This window comes from Polypterus senegalus, chromosome 13, assembly GCF_016835505.1.
Source record: "Polypterus senegalus isolate Bchr_013 chromosome 13, ASM1683550v1, whole genome shotgun sequence".
Taxonomy (NCBI): Eukaryota; Metazoa; Chordata; class Cladistia; order Polypteriformes; family Polypteridae; genus Polypterus; species Polypterus senegalus.
The window spans coordinates 3,098,354-3,119,689 of NC_053166.1; the positions used below are offsets into that span (position 1 = coordinate 3,098,354).

The 21,336-nt window shown below is 54.5% G+C and overlaps 1 protein-coding gene across 2 annotated transcripts; it reads left to right on the forward strand.

Annotated features, from left to right (window-relative positions):
• Nucleotides 1-26: 26 nt before the first annotated feature.
• On the forward strand, nt 27-19,652 carry LOC120543217 (FK506-binding protein 15-like). 2 transcript variants are annotated; one of them, XM_039776158.1, is made up of 30 exons: nt 27-364; nt 7,726-7,835; nt 7,935-8,013; nt 8,099-8,168; nt 10,105-10,179; nt 10,276-10,374; nt 11,761-11,910; nt 12,073-12,141; nt 14,312-14,455; nt 14,535-14,671; nt 14,770-14,818; nt 14,912-15,031; nt 15,104-15,191; nt 15,280-15,389; nt 15,461-15,548; nt 15,628-15,740; nt 15,827-15,925; nt 16,069-16,163; nt 16,689-16,791; nt 16,881-16,913; nt 17,197-17,368; nt 17,443-17,579; nt 17,663-17,821; nt 17,901-18,053; nt 18,128-18,190; nt 18,270-18,371; nt 18,452-18,559; nt 18,634-19,028; nt 19,106-19,190; nt 19,272-19,652. In XM_039776158.1, exons 1-30 carry the CDS (start codon nt 315-317, stop codon nt 19,350-19,352), a joined length of 3,336 nt encoding a protein of 1,111 aa, XP_039632092.1. In that variant the 5' UTR covers nt 27-314; the 3' UTR covers nt 19,353-19,652. The 2 variants fall into 2 exon arrangements, with proteins under 2 accessions (XP_039632092.1, XP_039632093.1); XM_039776159.1 differs by lacking the exon at nt 16,881-16,913.
• The last annotated feature ends 1,684 nt before the right edge of the window (nt 19,653-21,336 follow it).

Sequence of the window (21,336 nt, forward strand, 5' to 3'; positions counted from 1 at the left end):
CGCTTTTAACGTCTCTGCACCGGTAGATCTGATGGAGTGCCCAGGTTTTAAGACGAGCCGAGTACTTAACGCCAGCTCTCCCTTAGTCCGCCCGTAGGCACGATTTACGGCGGCAGCTGACTAGTCAGCTGATCGGAGCCCAGATGGGAAGTGCGCCCATTGATGTGTAGCCGCCGCGTTTGTGCGCCTGTAGGGTGGGACGCTCGGTCTGTTCGTGACTTCAGGGGGCCACCCCTGCCCTGTACGTGTCATTGGCGAGGTGTTTGGCCTCCTGTGATTTTTTTGGGTGACACGGAGCCCGCGGACGGGTGGACATGTTTGGAGCCGACGACGATGAAGGGGACTTTCTGTCCCCCACCGGCGGGTGAGTTCAGGACTGGAATGCGTAGAAGTTGCAGCTCCGGGTAATGGACGGTGGTTGCCTGGTTTAGAGAGTAAGGAAGAAAACGAAAGCGCCAGAGAAGAGCGAGCGAGCGAGGGAGGGAGGCCAGCGTTCGGAGGGGTGGGGGGCTGCCAAGTTTGGCCTTGAGAGACCTCAGTGGTCTTCATCCTTAGATAGGATTTTAAGGTCTGCTTGGACACTTGCGAAGACGCGGCTGCAGGATTAACACTTGAGACCTGTTGCTGCAGGGCTGGCTGTGGGGTGGTCCTCCTGGACCCGTCCGCCCCCCACCCCTATTGCCGCTGAGGTTTCTCAGTGGACCCCGTGGTGTAGGACAGGACAGACTGCCGGGCTGACTCGAGGGATGTCTTGCTGGACTCAATTTGAAGTGTAATGCCGGCGATCTCTCCGTGGATTTAGCTGAATGTCTAGCCGAGTCTGGTGTCTGGTGTGTCGGCGGCGTCTCGCAGTACTGACGTGGAGGAGATGGAGGTCTTACGGGATTCACTTCACGTATCCCCGTCCAGGTCTTTACGCCGCACTGATTTTGAGAGTCACATTGGACACATCTAAAAATCAAACGCCGTCATGGAGAAGTGAACGCGAGGTGTTACTAAGGGAAAGATCCAGCAGTGCGAGTTGATAACCGGAGCCTCAGATGGGGAATTAGAGGAGAAAAGAAGCCGAAAGAATTCAGTAACGAGAAGAGTGCCTTATCACAATTACGGGGACCCTAAAAAGAGGCCTCCGTGCCCCCCTTGATGTATGTCAATAATGACACAATTCACAGAATGTAACTTAACGTTCAAAGGGTGGCTGGTCTGTCGGGGCTCCGTTCATAAACGCACCCTACTGACCCTCCTCTGATCCATCAGTTTACGTCCTGTCATCAGTGTCGTGTTTTTAAGTGTCTGTGACCTCCCGCTCTCTCTCGCTTTAATCATTGAAATGAAAACGCTGCCACTGTCAACCCTCAACTAACGTCCTCAATAGCAGAGGGGAGCCGCCCAGGTGCATGATGGGACATGATGGGGACACACTGGGCATTGGTGACGGCGTCGGTGTGGGACATCCAGCAGTTAATGACAAACCGAGGACACCGGTGGACATTCAGGGGGGCCGGAGCCAGGAAGCAGTGACCACCTTCAAGACGTGTCCGATGAGATGTGGAGACCACTTAGCTGAACGAGTGCGTGACGGACGGACTGAGTGGTCCGCCTTGGCCTTGCGGGACTGCCGTTTGTTTTACTTTCTAAGTTCAATTCCTGAAAAGGGGGTGAGGCTGGAGAGGAGGTCGTGTCCGATTCCCATCTTGAAGGGAGTTGGCACTACTACACTACCCGCAGCACGGGTGAATTTCAAGATTGGCGTAGGGTTGATGCCAAGTCGCTTTCTGCAGGTGACACCAGGTGGTAATAAAGTGGGCAGCCAACTGGTGTAAAGAAAGCCAGAGTGAGAACTGGAGCTGCACGTGCCCCCTACAGATGAACTTGTACCAAGACATAGAGGGATACACATTTTTAGGAAGGATAGACAGAACAGAAAAGGAGGTGGGGTTGCTGTTTATGCCAAACAGGAATTAAATGTAAGTCATCTTCAGTTGGATGATGAGCCCCATCTTAGTGAGGACATGTGGCTTCGCCTGGAAAATATTAGGGAAAAGGTCTCATTTTAGGAGTGTGTTATAGACCACCCAATTCAGACAGTAATTTCAACACACATCTTTTAGTAATATCAAAAGGCAAGTTTACAGGGGATATTATAGTCATGGGGACTTTAATTATCCAAATATTAACTGGGATAACCTTACAGATGGAGGAGCACAAGAGCAGGAGTTTTAGAAGTAATCGCGACTGTTTTTAACACAGCATGTTAAAGCACCAACAAGGGGTGAAGCCTATCTGGATTTAGTATTCTGTAATAATCAGGATAGAATTGAGGGTGTAGAGGTGATTGAACCACTAGGGTCAAGTGACCATAATGTAATACAATTCTCAGTATTTTGTAAGAGTACAGATGCAAAGACTAAAATTGTTAAGTTGAACTTTAGTAGGGCTAATTTTGAGCAGATGCGACAAAGTCTAAGTAGGATAGACTGGGATAAGCTTTTAAATGTGGAGACAGTCGAGGAGGAGTGGAACAGGTTTAAAATGTTTTACATGTAATGCAGGACAGATACATACCTAAATTTGGAAGTAATAGGAAACTAAAAAATCTCCACGATGGATTAATAAAGATTTAAAAAGAAGTTGCAAAGGAAAAACTGCTGTATAAGGCATATAAGACTAATGACTGCAAAGAGAACCGTAGAGCGTATGAGAACATGAGGGCAACCATTAAGAAGGATATCAGAGAGGCTAAAAGACAGTTGGAGAGGAATATAGCAGATAAGGCAAAGAAGACCCCAAGAGATTCTTTCAGTATTTTAGTAGTAAAAGAACAGTTAAGGAGGAGGTCAAGTTCATCAGGAATAGTAAAGGGAATTAAAAGATACAGACAATGAAATAGCAGATGCCCTAAACTTACATTTTTCTGAGGTGTTTACAAGTGAGCAAGTGGATAACCTGCCAGAGGTAAACAACTACTAAGGAGGTACTGAGGGATTTGGAAATTGTAGAGGGAGAAGTGCTGCTCAGATTAAATAAGATGAAATCAAACAAATCACCAGGCCCAGATAATATTTATCCTCGTGTTCTTAAGGAGGCTAGTGAGTACATATATAAACCCTTGACACACATTTTTAGGAAGTCACTGTGCACTGGAGAGATTCCAAAGGACTGGAAAATGGCAAATATCATCCCATTATATAAAAAGGGTGACAGGGCAGATCCAAGCAACTATAGGCCAGTAAGCTTAACAAGCATCACAGGAAAATTAATGGAAGGAATTATTAAGGATAAGATTGAGCAACACATGACAAGGACAGGAGTTATTCTGAACAGTCAGCATGGGTTCAGAAGGGGAGGTCGTGTTTTACTAACATGTTGGAATTCTATGAGGAGGCAACAAAAGGATACGATCAAAGTGGAGCTTATGATATTATTTATCTGGACTTTCAGAAAGCATTTGATAAGGTGCCACATGAGAGGTTGGGCATCAAGTTAAAAGAAGTGGGAATTCAGGGTGATGTTTTTAGATGGGTGCAGAATTGGCTCAGACACAGGAAGCAGAGGGTGATGGTGCGAGGAACCTCATCAGAACTGGCCGATGTTAAGAGTGGTGTTCCACAGGGGTCAGTGCTAGGGCCGCTGCTATTTTTAATATATATAAATGATTTAGATAGGAATATAAGTAACAAGCTGGTTAAGTTTGCAGATGATACCAAGATAGGTGGATTAGCAGATAATTTGGAATCCGTTATATCATTACAGAAGGACTTGGATAGCATACAGGCTTGGGCAGATTTGTGGCAGATGAAATTTAATGTCAGTAAATGTAAAGTATTACACATAGGAAGTAAAAATATTAGGTTTGAATACACAATGGGCGGTCGAAAATCGAGAGTACACCTTATGAGAAGGATTTAGGAGTCATAGTGGACTCCAAGCTATCAACTTCCAACAGTGTTCAGAAGCCATTAAGAAGGCTAACAGAATGTTAGGTTATATAGCACGATCTGTGGAGTACAAGTCCAAGGAGGTTATGCTCAACCTTTATAATGCACTGGTGAGGCCTCATCTTGAGTACTGTGTGCAGTTTTGGTCTCCAGGCTACAAAAAGGACATAGCAGCACTAGAAAAGGTCCAGAGAAGAGCGACTAGGCTGATTCCAGGTCTACAGGGGTTGAATTATGAGGAAAGATTAAAAGAGCTGAGCCTTTACAGTTTAAGCAAAAGAAGATTAAGAGGTGACATGATTGAAGTGTTTAAAATTATGAAGGGAATTAGTACAGTGGATCGAGACTTGTATTTTAAAATGAGCTCATCAAGAACACGGGACACAGTTGGAAACTTGTTAAGGGTAAATTTCGCACAAACATTAGGAAGTTTTTCTTTACACAAAGAACGATAGACACTTGGAATAAGTTACCAAGTAGTGTGGTAGACAGTAAGACGTTAGGGACTTTCAAAACTCGACTTGATGTTTTCTTGGAGGAAGCAAGTGGATAGGACTGGCGAGCTTTGTTGGGCTGAATGGCCTGTTCTCGTCTAGATTGTTCTAATTCTAATTCTAATTCTAATTCTAAGACCCTGCAGTGCCCCCTACTGGAGTCGCCCCTCGTAGGAGTTGGCACCAATGGATTAGTAGGCGGCCCACCTATTAGTTACAGTGGGGGCACAGATAATGAGTGGGGGCCCAAAAATTCAATGACTTGCTAAAAAAAAGTCGGAGTCCCATTGAGATGCAGTGCCCTTGTCCTGGCGCCGTTCCTGTGCCCGTTTCCTGCCCTCCCCTTCTGCTGTCGAGACCCTTCAGAGTTGCTGTTTTTTTTTTTGCTTCAAAACAAGTCACAGGTAGCCAAGCGGGTGCCAGTCCCAAACTCTGCCTGGCAGCGCGGTGTGTGCGGGGGGCTGCCACGGTGCAAACTGCAGTGTTTCGTGTGCCGCCGCTCCGCATCTTTTTTTAGTTTTTTCCCTGATTTTTTTTTCCTTGCGGACGCCTGTGCTGCTCAGGGTCGTGTTGCAGTTCCCAGCGGACCCTCGTTAGTAACGAGTCCATCCATCTGCTCTAACACTGTCCTCGTGGTGGTCTCCTCAAGGTTTGATGCGACCTGACGTGTTTTTTTTTGTCTGTCGCTGAAGTCGCACGCAGGAGTGTCGATAAAAATCGATGAGGTCTGAACAGTGGCACTCGGTGGACTGGCTGACAGGACCGTAGTCACGTGACGGCCCCCCGATGACTGCCCCCCGCTGCTGCCTGTTTGCTGTTATGTGTCTGGATGGTCAGAATACTCTTTGGGGGCAAACTAAATAAAGTGGGGGGTCAAGGTGCAGTGTGGTGACAGGAAGCGGGGCTTATGGGGGCCATCAGTGGCAGCGCCAATGCCCTTTTCAACATACGCAGCTGATGTGATAAGAACTGAAAATGCCAGCTGGTCAAGTCGGATGGTGACAGTTGTGACCAAAGAACGCAGCCAGGGTGACAAAAAAGTGATTGTGGGGGCACCAGCTGGGTCACCCCCTTTAATATATTCATAAAAGAAAGTAATAAATCATGTCCTGAGAAGGGCTTGGGTCCGAATGAGTGCCATCCCCCTGCCAATGCCCACTTTTAAGGTGGAAGGGGCGGTGCCACCTCGAGCATGGTGGGCAGGGCTACGTCTGGAGTGGAGACCTCGTTAGTGACAGCGCCTCCTGTCATTGAGGAGTGGGTGGTGGGTGTGCTGGCAAAGGTGGTCCCAAAAGCGCACACAGTACTTGTTTGGGTGGGATGGCAGGATATCGAGAATCGGGTGAGTCGTTGCTGAGGGGTCTGGACGGGAGTGGGCAGACTTGCAAACAATGCAATGTAATGGGAGTGAATGTAAAATATTAGGGGAGTCTGTGACATGTGGGGGGCTCGGTGGTCCACGTGGATCTGTCACTTGCAGGTAGAGGACAGAAGCAGTGGGCTGATAGGAGGTTTGGTTTTATTGCGCCCTGGTGGGTGCCAGTTTAGGCTGACCAAGCAGCGCCCAAGGAAGGCCAGGCGACCACAGCAGGCTAAGAGGGGATAGTGCAGGGGAATTGAAAATAAATTAGACCACCGGGTCACAGATGGAAAGTCACGGAGGTCAGATTTCAAGGACATGTGACAAACGTCCTCCTTCACACAGAGAGCCGCAGACTGGTGGGATGTGTAGGTTGGTGGGCGGTGGGACTTCAGGGATGTCACAGGATTGGCGAGGGTCCTCGCGTCACAACTGCTGTGATGTTTCCCAAACCGCCTCCTTGGCCTCAGACCTTTAAGGTGCGTCATGACGTCCCCCTCGGCCCTCCGCTCCGCAGGCCCACGCCACCTCAGCTGCTGGATTGACCTTTGACATTCCTTCTTGGACTCGACTGCAGGACCACCTCGGAGGTGTCCCACCGTCACTGGAGTTACTCTTGAATGGCCATCGTGTCCCTTGACGTTCCTGAGCCGTCTCCCCAGACATAGCAGCAAGTTGGGGGGTCCGAGATTCCCTCCTGTCTCTCCTCAGACTGACGCAGAGGTGTGCCGTGGGGCTCAGCGGTGGGACTGCCATTTGGAGACGTCTGCCTGGGCCAACTCCCCTTTAAGGTGTCTCGGGGGCAGGACAGGCTGTCTTTGGGGGGGGCTTCATCGTTTTAGGACCCCTGCTGTAGATTGAGCCACAGGATGGTGGGGGGACACGAGTATGGTGGGTGCAGCCTCCGAAGTGTGTGTGTTCTCGAGATGGTGGGCTCCTCCGGGGCTGAGGGGTGGAGTTTCATGTTGGCCTTTAATTCCTCTCACATGCTCGCCTGCTCCAGAGTGGCCGTCCTCTCCGCTCCTCTCCTCTCCTCTCCGCTGCGCAGGCCGTTGCCAGTCGGCTGTAAATTCTGCCACTTAGTTGTGAGCCCAGGGTGTGTGGCAGGCCGGCCGACCACCCGCGTCTAAGACTGAACCTGCTGGGCATGTTGGCGTCGTGGGATCAGGACTACCTGTGGCAAGAGGTTCATGGGTAGGGCGGTGGTCTTATCTTCAGACAGACGGGGGAGATATGGTGGGCTGTGGGGGTCTTTGTCACAATGTCTGTCCCTCTGTTCACGTTTGTTTGAATTCTTCAGGGCTGTCAGTGGGGCCCATTGTGGTCTTAAGTGGGCTTCTGTCTGTCGTCGTGTTGTGTGACTGGAGCCCCACAGAAAGGCCGTGTGTGTGTGTGTCTCTACGTACGTGTGTCTGTCTGTGCCCTTCTGTCTGTCTGTCTGCCCGCCCGCCTGTCTGTCTGACTGTCCATATGTCTATCTGTGCCCCTCTGTCTGTCGTCTTGTTGTGTGACTGGAGGCTCTTTAGGAGCCCCACAGAAAGGCCGTGTGTGTGTGTGCATGTGTGTTTGTCTGTTCCCTTCTGTCTGCCCGTCCGTCCATCCGTCTGTCTCTGTCTGCCCCTCTGTCTGTTTGCTTGTCTATCTGTGTCTGCCCGTCCATATGTCTGTCTGTGCCCTTCTGTCTGCCCGTCCGTCTGTTGTGTGACTGGAGGCTCTTTAGGAGCCCCACAGAAAGGCCGTGTGTGTCTTTACGTGTGTGTGTGTCTGTCTGTGCCCTTCCGTCTGCCCGCCTGCCCATCCATCCGTCCATCTGTCTGTGCCCTTCTGTCTGTCTCTCTGCCCGTCTGCCATTCAGGCTCATGGCTGCAGGTGGGCCGTGTGCTCTGAGCGGGTCACCTGTGTTCAGCTCCTCTTGCCCATCTCCCCTTTGCAGTGCGAAGCTGGCGTCTTTGTTTGGCATGGACCAGGCATCGGTGAGCCAAGGGAACGAGTGCTTCCAGTTCACGGCACCAAAGCAGCCCAAGAAGGGTCCCGGCCAGACAGGTAGGCACCAGCCGTCTGTGGCACTGCTTAATTAATTGTGCATCTCACACAAACAACTGCGTACCCGCTGAGCCCACCAAGTTTTTTTGTTTTTTGTAGCGCCCCCTTCCCAAAAGCCACCCTCTGCTCCTGGAGCTCCTGCCGTCCTGCTGGCCACGGCGGTGACCGCCTTCCGATAGTGAGTATGGCCGAGATCGAGGCGCGGCGCGCGCGCACACACACACAGCTTTTGGGGCTCCTCCTCACCCGAGTGTCTCTTGCAGTGTGAGCGGGCAGTACGTGAAGCAAGGCAAGCTGGGAGCAGCCGTACTGGGAACTCACAGCACACACGAGGTGAGCCACACTGGGCGTCTGGGGGTGTGCGTTAGGGCAGGCTTACTAAACGGGGGGCCCTCCTCACATATTTGAGACTTGCTTGATGCTCAGCACATGTTGCTGCTCTTGTTCTTTTTTCCTTCCTGCTTTGTCACCTGTTTCTGTCACCACTTTGCCATAATAAACGCAGGGCCACACGTGACTTTGCTGAGGTTGCCACTGCCTCAAATATTTGGAATGTCCAGAAGCTCTCGATGAAGTCCAAGATGAAGGTCCTAGCCCCAGTAGTCTGCGAGTCACCACGTGACAGGCCTTCACATTTTGTGTAGACATAACAGATGACAGACCCACAGGTTGATTGCCCACTCGTGCACGTGAGTGTCGCTTGACCCCTGTGTGTGCCACCTGAGAGGTGGGAAGAAGAGGACGGTGGTGAGGAGGTCCTTATGTGAGGCCGACCGGTGGGATTGTGGCCAAATACATCACTGGGGTCAGCTGAGGGCCGCCAGGGTTTGTGTCCTGTGGCCTTTAGTTTGCAGTTTTCAAATGTCATTGGGCCAACAAATGGCATGAGTGACGGGCAGATTTGTGGGAAGTGAGCATAAAAAAGGGGCATTCTGCTTGGTGCTCTACCAGTTGTGTCATTGTTGTAAACCATAAAGCTAAAAGAAGTGCCAGCTTGTGTGCCATTGAGGTGTAGAGGAAAGGGGCACCGTGAAGGTGTGGGGTCCGTCGAGGCCTTGGTGGATAATATTGACGTGACCTCAGTGGCACACGATCTGATGATCGCCCTAACGCGGGAGTGACCCGACGGCGCAGCGCCAGCACCTTTAACTTTAGATCTGACCTCGCCATTGGGTGGTCCTTTCAGAATTGTAAGAAATAGGAACCAAACTTCCTAATCCACCACAAGACCCCCCAGGCTCCATTTTCATCCACGGGACTTGGTTGTGCTCGATGGGCGCGACTCGCCATTGGCACGACTCGCCATTGGCATTGCCTGCTCCTGTCCCAGCTGTTTGTCCGTGCGGTTTATTGTTACAGAAATGTGTGCCAACTAGAAAATGTGAAAAGACCCCGAGTGTTCCGCCATGCAGCCCCCCGTTTCTGACGAGTTTCCATTTCGCTCGCTTGTTCACCGTCTCCTCACCTATTTGAGGGTCCGAGTTCATCGTTCCCCTTAACGCCCACTAGGGGTCCTCGAGTACATGGATTTGATATTTCAATTGCAGCCCCCCGGTCGGCTGTATTATGATTATTATTATTATTCTTCATTTTATTTTCTTTTTCTCGATGACCTCTCAGAATTTTGCCCACACCTTACTTAATGGACCCCGCAGCACGGACCCTTCACACCTGCCATGGGTTTGGTTCTTTGGCTTTTCTATAAGAAACTTTATCAGAAGTTGTTGGGGGTCCCACAAGGGTCTGTACTGTGGCTGCCACTTTTTTATTCTGCGTAAAATAAATGTAACGATTAAATCAGATGTGGGGGGCTCCGAGTCAAGCAGCGAGTCCCACCAATCCAAACGGGAAGACCCCAAAGACAGCATTCAGTGTGAATACACATTGGGGGTCTGGAGGCCATTCGAGAGGGTGGGAGGTTATTTAGTGCCCTTGCTGTGCGGCGGTCAAGTCGAGGGGCATCGGTTCCCGTGTGACGTCTCGTCTAGAGCACTGGGTGCAGGTGTAGTCACCACGTCACTAAAGGACTTGACGGAGCCAACAGAAGGACCACCAGCCGCTGAAAGGTCCGCTTAAGGAAGCGCAGCTCACGTGGTGATGTGATGTGATGAAGCTGAGCGGACGTCAGGCGTTGAGATTTTTAGTGAGAACTCTGGGCACAGGTGGACGTGTGGAGTACGGGACCACCTGGCGTCACCTTTGCAGCTTGACTTGCTGGCGTCTTCAGGGCCGGGTGGGCCGCTCTGATGATGTTCTCCTGTTGTCTCAGTACAAGATCCTCCTCTATGCCAGTCCTCAGAAGCCCGTGGCAGCTGCCAAGATCCACCCGTCTTTCCTCTTGACGGTAAGCACCTCACCTACGGGGTTAGGCGGGCTGGGGAGGGGAGGTTGGCTCCACATGGCATTGTGCCAGCTCTAAACCACTGCACCCCCCCATTAGGTCCAGCCTGGCAGTTATGCCACATTCTACGACGATCAGCAGCAGAACTGGTCCCTCATGTTTGAATCTGAGAAGACGGCGATGGACTTCACCAAGGAGGTGAGCCCAAGTTGGGGGGGGTTTGGGGTTTGAAGGGGGTCTGTCACGATAAGCTCAGAGTCCGACCTGGTGTGTAGGACCCCCTAAGAAGTGACCAAGCTGTTGAGTTCTAGCTTACCCCATGTAGAGGGGAGAACAGGTGACCTTCATCATCATCATCATCAGTTTCTGTAGCGTGCCCTTGACGTCGACACACTGACTGACTGACTGCCCTGCCAGGCCTGTGTTGCACTTCTGGACTCCCACCCTGTTAGGTGCAGTTGTGAGCCCCTCGGGCAGACCCCCAACCAAAGTTATGGATTTGTGTATTTGTTGAGTTAGGAATGCCAGACCTGTCCTTGGAAACAAAACGAGTGGCAGGCAGTGAGACGTGTGCCACCCACCGGTGACGTGGCATAATAAGCCCCTAAAACGGGCTTTGGTGACGCCACACCCACAAATGGTGGGTTACCCTGTCTGCTGCTTGTGCCTACAACAAGCTGAATTCACATTTAGAGTTATGTGAATAAGTAAGTGCACCCCAGAAAGTGACACGTCCGCACTTGGTCGGTCCGGAGGGGGTGATGAAAATTTGACTCTGCAGTCATTTTACACAAAGAGGTACGCGGTGTGCGTCTGTGGAATACGTAAGCCCACCCTTGGCTCTTCTAGCTGGCATTGCCCCTCAAGTCAGCATTTCAAGTCGCCAGCATTGACAAGGAGGACGTTTTTCCTGGCTGTGCGATGTCTGAGGGGTGTCTTACGTGCACAGATCGGTGCCCCCAAAAGCATCTCGACGAGGGTTTGACGCGGCCCATCTGGACGTCTTCATTTCTTCCTTGGTGGCTTTCCCACTCTGCTTAGGGTCATTGTCATGTTGCCAGGTGCGCTGCCAGGCTGAGCTTCATCCTTGTGACTGGTGGTCTCCCTCAGGCACAGTGAAGACGGTGGGTGAGCTGCCCGGGCCCTGACACCGGATAAGCCGCCCAGACCCCATCAGGTCCTCCTACTCAGATGTAAGCGTGTCCTCTTGGGGGTCCCAGAAGTCCGTCCTGGCTGTTTGTGGGCAGACCTTGGTCTTGTCCTGATGTTCTTCCCCATTTTCTGCTCCTGCCCTCACGTGTGCCACCTCTCTCTAATGGTCGACTCCTGCACTGACTGCCTGGGACCCCCGTGACCAAGTTTGCAACCCCCCCCCACCTGTAGCCCGTCCGGAGTGGGTTTTCTTCATAAGGCTGTGGGCCTTTTGGACTTTCAGGATCACATTCTTCAGGCAGCCTACTGAATTTTGGCCCAAAGTGACAAGGTAGTGGCAGGGGAGCTCTGGAGGGCCGCGCCGTGACGGACACTGAGATCTTACGGGACGTTAACGCCACCGGTTCCTGACGCGCTCTTTGCTCTTCACAGGTGTGCCTTGCCAAAGTGAACGCGGCCCCCACTTTGGATGGCGTGGTGGTTCAGGATCTGCTCCTGGGAGAGGGGCCGGCTGTGGACAACGGGGACTTGCTGGAGGTCGCCTACTCGGGCTGGCTGCTGCAGAATAACGCCATAGGACAGGTATGGCAGCGTTTGGCCCTCGGCCTGGCATTGCCTGTGCTGTCGAGGCACTTGCCTGAGCTACACGGTGTCACATGTCACCTTGTGTTCTCAGGGATCGAGCAATCAGTCACCGGTGTGACACAGGTGGCCCCTTCACCCCGCCCTCTCTTGTCTCTGCAGATGTTCGACTCCAACGTGGGAAAGGAGAAGCTGCTCCGCCTCAAACTGGGGGCCGGGAAGGTGATCAAGGTGAGGTGGGCCGGAGTCCGAATGAGGCGGTGGGCTCTGGTTTGTCACTCTGTGCAGGTTTGTGACAAACTTCAACGTCCATGACGAATGTGCACTTGAGAGGACCTCTGAAGATGAGAATACATTTGGTTTATATAGCGCCTTTCTTCTTTCAAGGTAATGAGCGCAGTTTTGACCGAATCGGCCGGCTTTCCACGAGACGACTCGCTGATGTTGGGCCCACTTAATGAGAGAGGAGCAAGTCCTGGTCTGGGGGGAGACGAGTGTGGGAATCGATTTTAGAGGACGCAGCTGGGGGGCTGACTGGGTGGGGGTATCCCACGAGGAACGCGTCCTGCTTCAGCGCCATGTCCCGGTAGTTTGTTCCCGATTCCCACAACTCTTCCTGGCTTCAGTCCTAAATGCGCCTCCTCGAGTCGCCACTAGGAGTTGACTCAGAATCCATATTACTTAACCAAGGTTGTGTATACGCACGGGTGCCAGAGGCCAGAAGCAAGCCGTGCCCAATGCAACCGCCGCCCGACCGCGGATATGGAAAGGCGGGGCTTGAATAGATAATTAGATATGGAAAGTGGGCTTGAATAGAGAATTAGCTATGGAAAGGCGGGGCTTGAATAAATTAGATAAAGGCGGGGCTTGAATAGAGAATTAGCTATGGAAAGGCGGGGCTTGAAAAGAGAATTAGATATGGAAAGGCGGGGCTTGAATAAACAATTAGATAAAGGCGGGGCTTGAAAAGAGAATCAGATATGTAAAGCCGTCTGTGATTGACAGACCGGTACGTCGAGATGGGGGTCCTCGAGCACCAGATTCGCTGTTTAGTTTTCCGTTGTTGAATGTGCCCCCCTCCCTCCCCCATGAGATAGGACCTTTCACCCCCACGTTATACGACTTTCCCGTTTCTGGAGCTCATTTTATGGAATGTCGAGTTGGTCCCGTGCCAGATTTCCTATTGTTTGACCCTCATTTGATCGGCTGCTGTGATGCTCGTTGGCACCCACTCCGTTTTGGGCAGACCTTGTATGTTTGTGTACAAATCAAGTTCAATTTGGAGGTGTGGCCTTGTGTGTTGTGACCACCCGGCAGAGTGGCAGCACCCGAGGCTCCAGTGCCAGTCTAATAACCGGGTTTATTTGCACATCACGCCCATAATTGTCTCCTTCATCTTCCGCTCCTCCAGGTGAGCCTCGTCCCCTTCCACCCGACTCGGACTGGGCCGTGTGACCCAGCAGTACGTCCAGGAAGTTGGCACTATAGATCCCAGCAGGGCAGCGCCCATGGGATCGCAGATACCAGCGTGCCCTGTGGGTGTTTGTGTGGGAATCCCAAGCCAAGGGTGCTGCCCTCTGGTGTCGTGGGGGAGAAAATGTTAAGCCGCACAAAAGTGTCCTTCCATTGCACTGGCCGGGTGAGGGTCCTTGTTCAATCCTGGTCAGGATGCCAGTCCAGGTGTGCCATGCATTGTGTTGTCATTTGCTGCCCAGTGTGCCCCACATTACTGCTGAATGTGCAGTTGTTTAAATGCCCGACCTTCACCAACTGGCGTGCTGCTCTTAATGTTTAATACGCACGCCACAAATCCAGAGCCGTGATGGCGTTTGGCATCGAGTTGGACGGCTGCAGACTGCCAAGCAGCTGGTGCCACATCAATAATGGCAGACGCGTTTCCTTTTTGTGTTGTCATGGACCAAGGGGCACTTCTTGTTCAGCGGCTGAAAAGACCACCACTGCCTGTTACGTGTTCTTCTGTTCTACACGAGGCTCTCCTGTGCCACCCACCCCCATGCCACGCGTCATGCCCCTGTCAATTGTGCTCGCTGTGTCGTTTCAGGCCATTCAAGCATGGCTAGAGCAGAGTCCGGCCGCTAACGGGTGACACCCCAGCACAGCCACTTCACGGGGTCGCCATTGGCATTCTAGGCACCTGACGTGACAAACGCCATTGGGACAGACCCTGACTACTGAAGGGTGACGCCGCAGGGCCCACCTGCTGACCACGTGGGTGGTCTTAGAGGTTTGTGCTCTCGGGACCCCGCCAGGCCACTCACGAGTGACACCGCAGGCCTAATGTCACTGGCAGGATCAGACCCCTAGACCGACGCCCACCTCTCACAGATGCCACTCCACTCGGACAGCCGGATGTTCGCTGACGCGCCTTGTTGTTTTTTAGGGCTGGGAGGAGGGAATGTTGACCATGAAGAAGGGCGGCCGCAGGCTCCTCGTCATCCCCCCTTCGTTGGCATACGGAGCGCAGGGGGTGCCCAGCCGCATTCCCGCCGACAGCACGCTCGTCTTCGAGGTGGAGCTCCGGCGGGTGAGAGTGGGTGCCGTCTTCATTCTTGGGGATGGTGGGACGGGCAGAGCTGATCTCGTGGTTCCCTCTGTGCCCGCAGGTGAAGTTCTTGAAGGACGGGGGGCTCGACAGGACCAGCACGGGCTCACGAGATTCGAGTGCGTCGTCTCCGGCCCCCAGCCTGGAAAACGTCAGCCTCGAGACGGGCATTCAGTCGGGTGTGCCAGTGGCTGGCAGGTAAAGGCACCAACAAATGGGAGACTGGGTGGAGCGGGCACCAGGTGCCCAGTTGCCAGTTTTTTCCTGTTTTGCTCTTTTTTTTTTTTTTTTTTCAGGGAGCCGCCATTGCGAGCGAAGTCCAATTCACTGAGCGAGCAGCTGGCGGTAGGTGCCACGCCTGTCAGATCCGTCTGGTTTTTGGTGGGAGGCTCTGCTCGGACCCCCTCATCCTTTTTTTTTTCTTTCTTTGCAAACAAGAACCCGGACTCTACCAAAGCCAAGCTGATCTCGCGCATGGCAAAGATGGGCCAGCCGATGCTACCCTTCCTGACAGGGGCGCTGCCATCCCAGCCAGACTCGAGCGATTCTGAGTTAGAGGTGAGCCCTGAATTGTGCCCGCCTGAGGTTCACAGAGTTTCAGACACCTGACCCTTTTGTTGTGCTTACCAGGATGCCAACACGCTCCGAGTCATTGAGCAGCCCATCGGCCCGAGTCCACCTCATGCCCAGATGCCAGCACACCCGGTGACAACACAAGGTGAGATGTTGGCAAACAGTCTGGCCAGCTGGCACTTGGCTACCCTTTTTTCATATGGTGACCTTTCTCTTCTTAATGCCCACTCCAGTGCCCCAGGCGGTAGCAGGACTGCCCATATCCTCTGCTGCCCTCGTACCACTTTCCATAACGCCGGCCCAGCCACAGCCTGTGCTGCCAGCCAGTGCCCACACGTTCCAGGTGAGTGCCTTATTGGTGGGTACGTTCTGGGTGAGTTTGGGTCTTGCTGAGTTGTTTGGTGTGCTTCACAGCCATATCCCTACCCACAATCCTCCTTGGTGGCCTCGCCGATGCAGACAGCCGGGCCGATGTACAGTGCGCCCGCCGTGCCCTTCCAAGGTAAGGGGTCAGTTTGGTCAAGTCTGGACACTTGTGCCAGGCCAGACCACAGCTTAGCCACCGCCATGATGTCTTTCAGCGCCTCCTAGTGACGTCACGGCCTTCCTGATGACCGAAGCGAGACAACACAACACCGAGATAAGACTGGCAGTTGGCAAGGTGGCTGACAAGGTCGAGCAGCTGACCGCCAAGGTGAGGGTCTGCCGTGCCAGCAGTGCCGCCAAGGCCTGATGCTTTGATGCCATCGCTCTTGACCTTTGACCCTCTGGTGTTTGCAGGTGGACGAGTTACACAAGCAGGGAGGGGCGCCCCTGGGGCTGGCATCGGTCTCCATGGAAACGGCAATGATCATGCAGAACATTCAGAGGATCATTCAGGTAGGAGCACCAGCTGGTGACCCGAACCTTAGACAGAATGACATCGCCAGGTGGCACGTGCTTAACATTCAGGGCGGGGGCGAACGCTGGCACCAAGGAGATCACCTGGCATCATGCCCTGCCATTGCTTGCGTCCTTTGCAGGAAAACGAGCGGCTGAAGCAGGAGGTGTTTGAGCGAAGCGCGCGGATTGAAGAGCAGAACACGAAGATGAGCGAGCTGATCAAGCAGAAGGAGAGGTGAGGGGGCACCGCGGGCAGGGGCACATCGGTGTCCTTGTGGGGAGTGCCAGTCTGTGCCCTTTGGACCTGGAGGTGTGAGTGCAGCGGGTACAGAGGTGCCCCGGTGTGGTCAGTCAGCCCGACATGAATGGCACGTTTCCCATTTCACGGGCCTGCCAGGTGATGGCACTCCACAGCACAGTGCCAGTATGTGGCAGGCATACCCGGCAACAGACCTCCATTCTGTGGCAGTGACCACAAGTAAATGGCGTTCGTGCCAGGGAGTGGGTGACCCCAGTCCTGCTTCTAGTGGCTCTGGATGCCCGCCCGCCTATGGCCAGGTGTCCCCTTTCCCTGTCGTCGCCAACACTGATGTACTGCCACTTCTGAAGGCTGACGCGAGGACCACCGTGCCACCGCACAGCTCCCCACAGGCGGGTACGATGGCGTCTGCCAGCACAACTCGCTGGGTACACTCGCAGTTCGAGCGCCCCCGGCCTTCACCAGGCAGTGTTGGGCTGACTGGCACGCTGTCCTCCTCAGGTACACGGAGCAGATAAACCTGCTGCTGGAGCAGAGGAACGACTCGCTGAAATCCAACGCCTCGCAGACGCAGGCCCGGGTGCTGCAGGCCGAGCAGGACAAGGTGAGGTGGGCACAGCCTCTGCCCTCAGAGGTGCCCTTTGCCGATGTTGCGCCGTGAGGCTCTTGTTACTGTCTGCTTTCTCTTCCCAGCATGCTTTGCCACAGGAGGGAGATTGGGACCAGGTGAGACTCCGTGCCACGCCGGGGCTGCTCGGCCACAAACTGAGCTGCCATGTGGCCTTCCTGTGACTTCCTGCCACTGCCATGCAGAACTCTACACACACTGCCCATCTAGGCTGGCATTTCTGCCCTCTAATTTTATTTAGTTCTGCTTTGCAGTGGCATCCCAGTCATGGGCTGCAGGTGGCCCAGAGTGCTTTTGTATTGCATGCCAGTGTCACCAGGCTTCAAGTGGGCACATGTACCAGTGTCACCAGGCAGCTCTCACTGTCTTATCTGCCCTCAGGCCAAAGTTGCCCAGGAACTGGCAGCTGCCATGGCGCAGGTTAGCCACCTCCAGTTGGAGCTCAGCACCCAGCAGAAGAAGGAGACGGAGCTGCAGGTCCATCTGGGCAAGACACGGACGGAGGCCGAGGTGTGCCAGGCTCAGATGAGCAGCCTGCACTCGCAGGTGGGCGGTAAGTGGGGTGGGGGTGGAGACCTGCAGCGGGCAGCGTGGCACCCTGATTCATTCATGCGCTTGTGTCTCCAGAGCTGCGCCAAGAGTTGGAGCGGGTACAGAGCCTGGCACGGGCAGACAAGCAAGGGCAGAAACAGCTGGAGTTGAGGCTGAGGGGCTTGGAGGATGAGCTGGGCGACCTGCGGGCCGAGAAGGAGGGTCTCGAGAAGGTTAGCACTTTGAGACGTGCATGGGGGGCTAAGTGGGACGAGGCAGACCCCGTGGAAACCCGCCGTCCACTCTGTGCTCACAGACCCTGGCGGACAGAAAGAAGAAGTGGGCAGCCGAGCGACATCGCCATGACGACGAGCTGGAGGATCTGCGCAGGAGCGGGCAGCAGGAGCTCGATGGGCTGCGGGCACTCTTGAGGCGGGCCAGGAGTAGCACTGACCAGGCAGCCACTGCCGAGCAGGTACCCGGAGTGGGGTGGAGTGGGGTGTGGGTAGGGGGTATGAGCCTTACCACAGGTCCTGATAGCACCCTTTACCCAGCTGGCACTGGTCCAGGCAGAGCTCGAGTCCGAGTGGCAGAGCAAGTGTGATCGGTTGGTGTCGGCTGCCCAGGAGGAGCACAGCAGGGCCGTGGCCGAGCTGACCGAGCAGAAGGACGCCCTGCAGGAGAAGGTCACTCAGCTGGAGGACAAGGTGGGCTGCCAGCTGGTGGGCAGGGTGGGTGGTGAGGTGGCATCACACTAACTCCCCATCCTGTCACCTGTCAGTTATCAGTTAGACAGTCCAGGCACCAGGAGGAGGAAGAGCAGCTGCGGGCCCTGAGAGAGAAGGTGAGGAAGGGCAGGCTGGTGGGTGGGTGAGTGAGTGAGTTGGGCAAGGCTTGCTTGGCACTGACCCCTTGTCTCTCAGTATTGTACCCTGCAGGAGAGTGCAAAGGCCCAGCGGGCACAGCTAGAAGAGCTGCAGAAGAGCCACACGCCAGGGGCGAGCCAGCCAGATGTGGCAGGAGAGGTAGGTAGATGGGTGGGCAGGCAGGCACTGGCAGCCAGCAGGTAACTTGGCACCCTAAGTGATGCCCTGCTGCTCCTCAGGTGAAGCGCGTGATGAACGCCGTCTTCCAGACCCTGCGCCGGGAGATCCAGCTGGACGAGTCGTACGGTGGCACCGCTGTGTTGGCCATCATCATGGACACCATAAAGGTACCAACCCGGCCCGAGGTCCCCGAAGGTAGTGCCAGGGGCCCAGATTTGAGGGCCCCACCTTTTTCTTTCAGACGGTCACCTTGCAGATGCTCACCCAGAAGCAGGACGCAGTCCAAGGACAGCCACCAAGTGACGAGGAGGAGGAAGAGGAGCAGACGGAAAAGGAAGTGGAGTGGCCTGCTGAACAGGGGGATGCCCAGCACAAGGATGAGCCTGGCGAGCTGGCAGCAGCAGACGTGAAGGTCATGGTGGAGGAGGAGGAGGAAAAGAGAGGACCCTCTACAGAGTGTGGGACTGAGGAAGAGGAGAGCAGGCCGCTGCCGGAGGAAGAAGATAAGGCTGGTGAGCAGCAAGTGCCCACTGAGCCGGCAGCCCCTTGCCATGAAGTGGAGGGTCCGCTGCAGGTGCCCACTGAGCCGGCAGCCCCTTGCCATGAAGCGGAGGGTCCGCTGCAGGTGCCCAGCAGGTGAGTTTAGAGAGACTGGCATTGACAGACCTCCACTTGCCCGCTCGCTCCTTACGCCTTCTCTCATCCTGCTGCAGGTCGTCTGAGGAGGATCAGCGAGTGTTTCGAGGCGCTGCTCCCACCAGGCCGCCTCCCCCGCCTGAAGAGGAAGATGAGGAGCCGGTGAGTAAGGGGCAAGTCTTGGCACCCAGGGGCAGATCCCAAGGGGCTCGCTCAATGGTGCCATCTTTTATGCCTGTGCAGAGCTTAAAGGGCCGGCCACCTCCCGCGCCGCTCTTCGGGGAGGAAGACGATGAAGAAGAAGATCTCGACTGGCTCGGCTGAGGACCCCCGTTTACTGTCCCGCTGGGTGGGTCTCCAGCGGTCTGGCGGCGGTGATGTGATGGACCTGCCGAGACGCAGCTGTGCCCACCAGGGAGCCACGCGGCCAGTCAACACTTTGGGGTGGCAGAGACACCCTTAAAAGTTGGTGGGCGGGAGGAGGAAGAGGGGGGCCGAGACGTCTGCTGACCACTGCTGACCGAGCAGATGTCTGTGTGAGCCCCGCCCCCCCCGCCCCACTGTCCAATCACAGACAAGCTTCTTAACTCTTTTGTACTAATTAAAGGAAAACCTGCAAAATCACACGCAGGTCTGCTTCTTGGGGGGCTCAGCTGGGAGGGTCCGCTCGCCTCAAGCTGTCGGGGGACTCCGATTAGGACAGAGTGTTTGGTAGCCCACTGGCTAGGTGGTCTTCACGTCTTTGTAGCATTAAAGGACATGTGACAAAAACGGAGAGCAAGTGAGAGGGCGGCCCGGGGGCAAGAAGAGCGCAGTCGTGGCACAAATTGCCAGCCAGGTGCCACTAATCAGCACGGGTGCAGACGGAAGGTCTTGATGGGTATTTGTCAAAATGGGGGGCATTCCTACAGATGGCACTCCATTATATAAAAGGGCATCTGGAGAAGCCATTGAACATGGGTGGGACTTGAAGAGCGGGCACTGCAGTGGTGCCCTTGTCAGCATCGCCTGTGGTTATGACGGGTCAAAGAGGAGGACACGCGTGTTTAAAAGCCGTAAAGCCCACCGAGACTCGGGCCTTTGAAGACTGACGTCACTGAATGGGCTGCGCACCCGAATGGCGCATTTCTGCCGTGTGTCCCCACTGCAGCTCTGAAGAGTCAATGCCAGGCTCAAAGACTGGCAGCTACCTCCATGACAAGATCAGAGGCTGAGCATTTGAGCTCAACAATGTGCCATCATGCCAAGGAACACGGAGGTGAGAAGAAGAAACTGCCAAGGACAAGGGGCCACGGAAGGGGCAGACGTGTCATCGGTCAGCTTCGGCCACAACACAAATGAGGTGGCACAGCGCCCACCGGCACCAGCCGGTCTTGAATCTCTTGGGTGAGACAGCCGGTGGGGGGGGAACGCTCTTCTTCATTCCTCTGAGGACCTCAACAGAGGGTCCCAGATCTCCCCCCAGTCCTCACAGTGGGCCTAACCCTAACCTCCATTCTTGAACCTTCTCTAACTTGAGGGTCGCATCACAACCTGGGGGTCCGGCGGCTCACCTTACCAGGAGGCTCCTGATGCCACTCTTGCCACACCAATGGGATGTTGTCGTGTAGGGGCTGACTGGTGGTCTTGAGGCGGCCCAGCGTTTCACGGTAGCCCTTTGGCTGGTGCTTGCGTGTTGTTTGGTTGGCTGGGGTCCTCAGGTGCCCCCCCATTTTCTCCCTCGGATTACTACATGAACAATAACAGAAGAGCCCAAGTCTCCTCAAAGCCCCTGTGTGCCAGTTGTGTGTCGTTCAGTGCTGCCTCCCCACCCCCCGTCTTCTACAGCAGTGACCCCAGAGCAGGACCGCCAGACTTTTATTCACGTGGCATTGAGAATGTGCCCAAACTCTGAGCGGCACAATACGACCTGACAAAGAGCTAGCGGCTGGCAATCTGGCCCCATGTGGTCCGGTGTTGGCTGGCACTGCCGCTGTAGGGAATGCTACAGACTGGCAGTGAGGGATGAAGCCTCTGTTGGTCCTTGACACGCCCTCTCTGCCCTAGTGGGGGTGTAGCACATCAGCAAAGCTCCGCCCACCCAGCTCAGCCCCCTGTGTTCCCCGAATCCAGCTGGTCAGTCAGTGCCTGCTTGGGGTCTCAGCTGGGGGGCTAAACTGCTAACGTTCTTATCCCGTCTGCTGGGGTCATAAATGTCCTTTCTAAAGCTTTTGGTCCCCCCCACTGCCCCCCATCCATATTTTGGTCGTCACCCGTTTAGGGGGCCAAGCTGGGCCACGTGAGTGCGAGTTTGTGGGTGGTTGGGTGC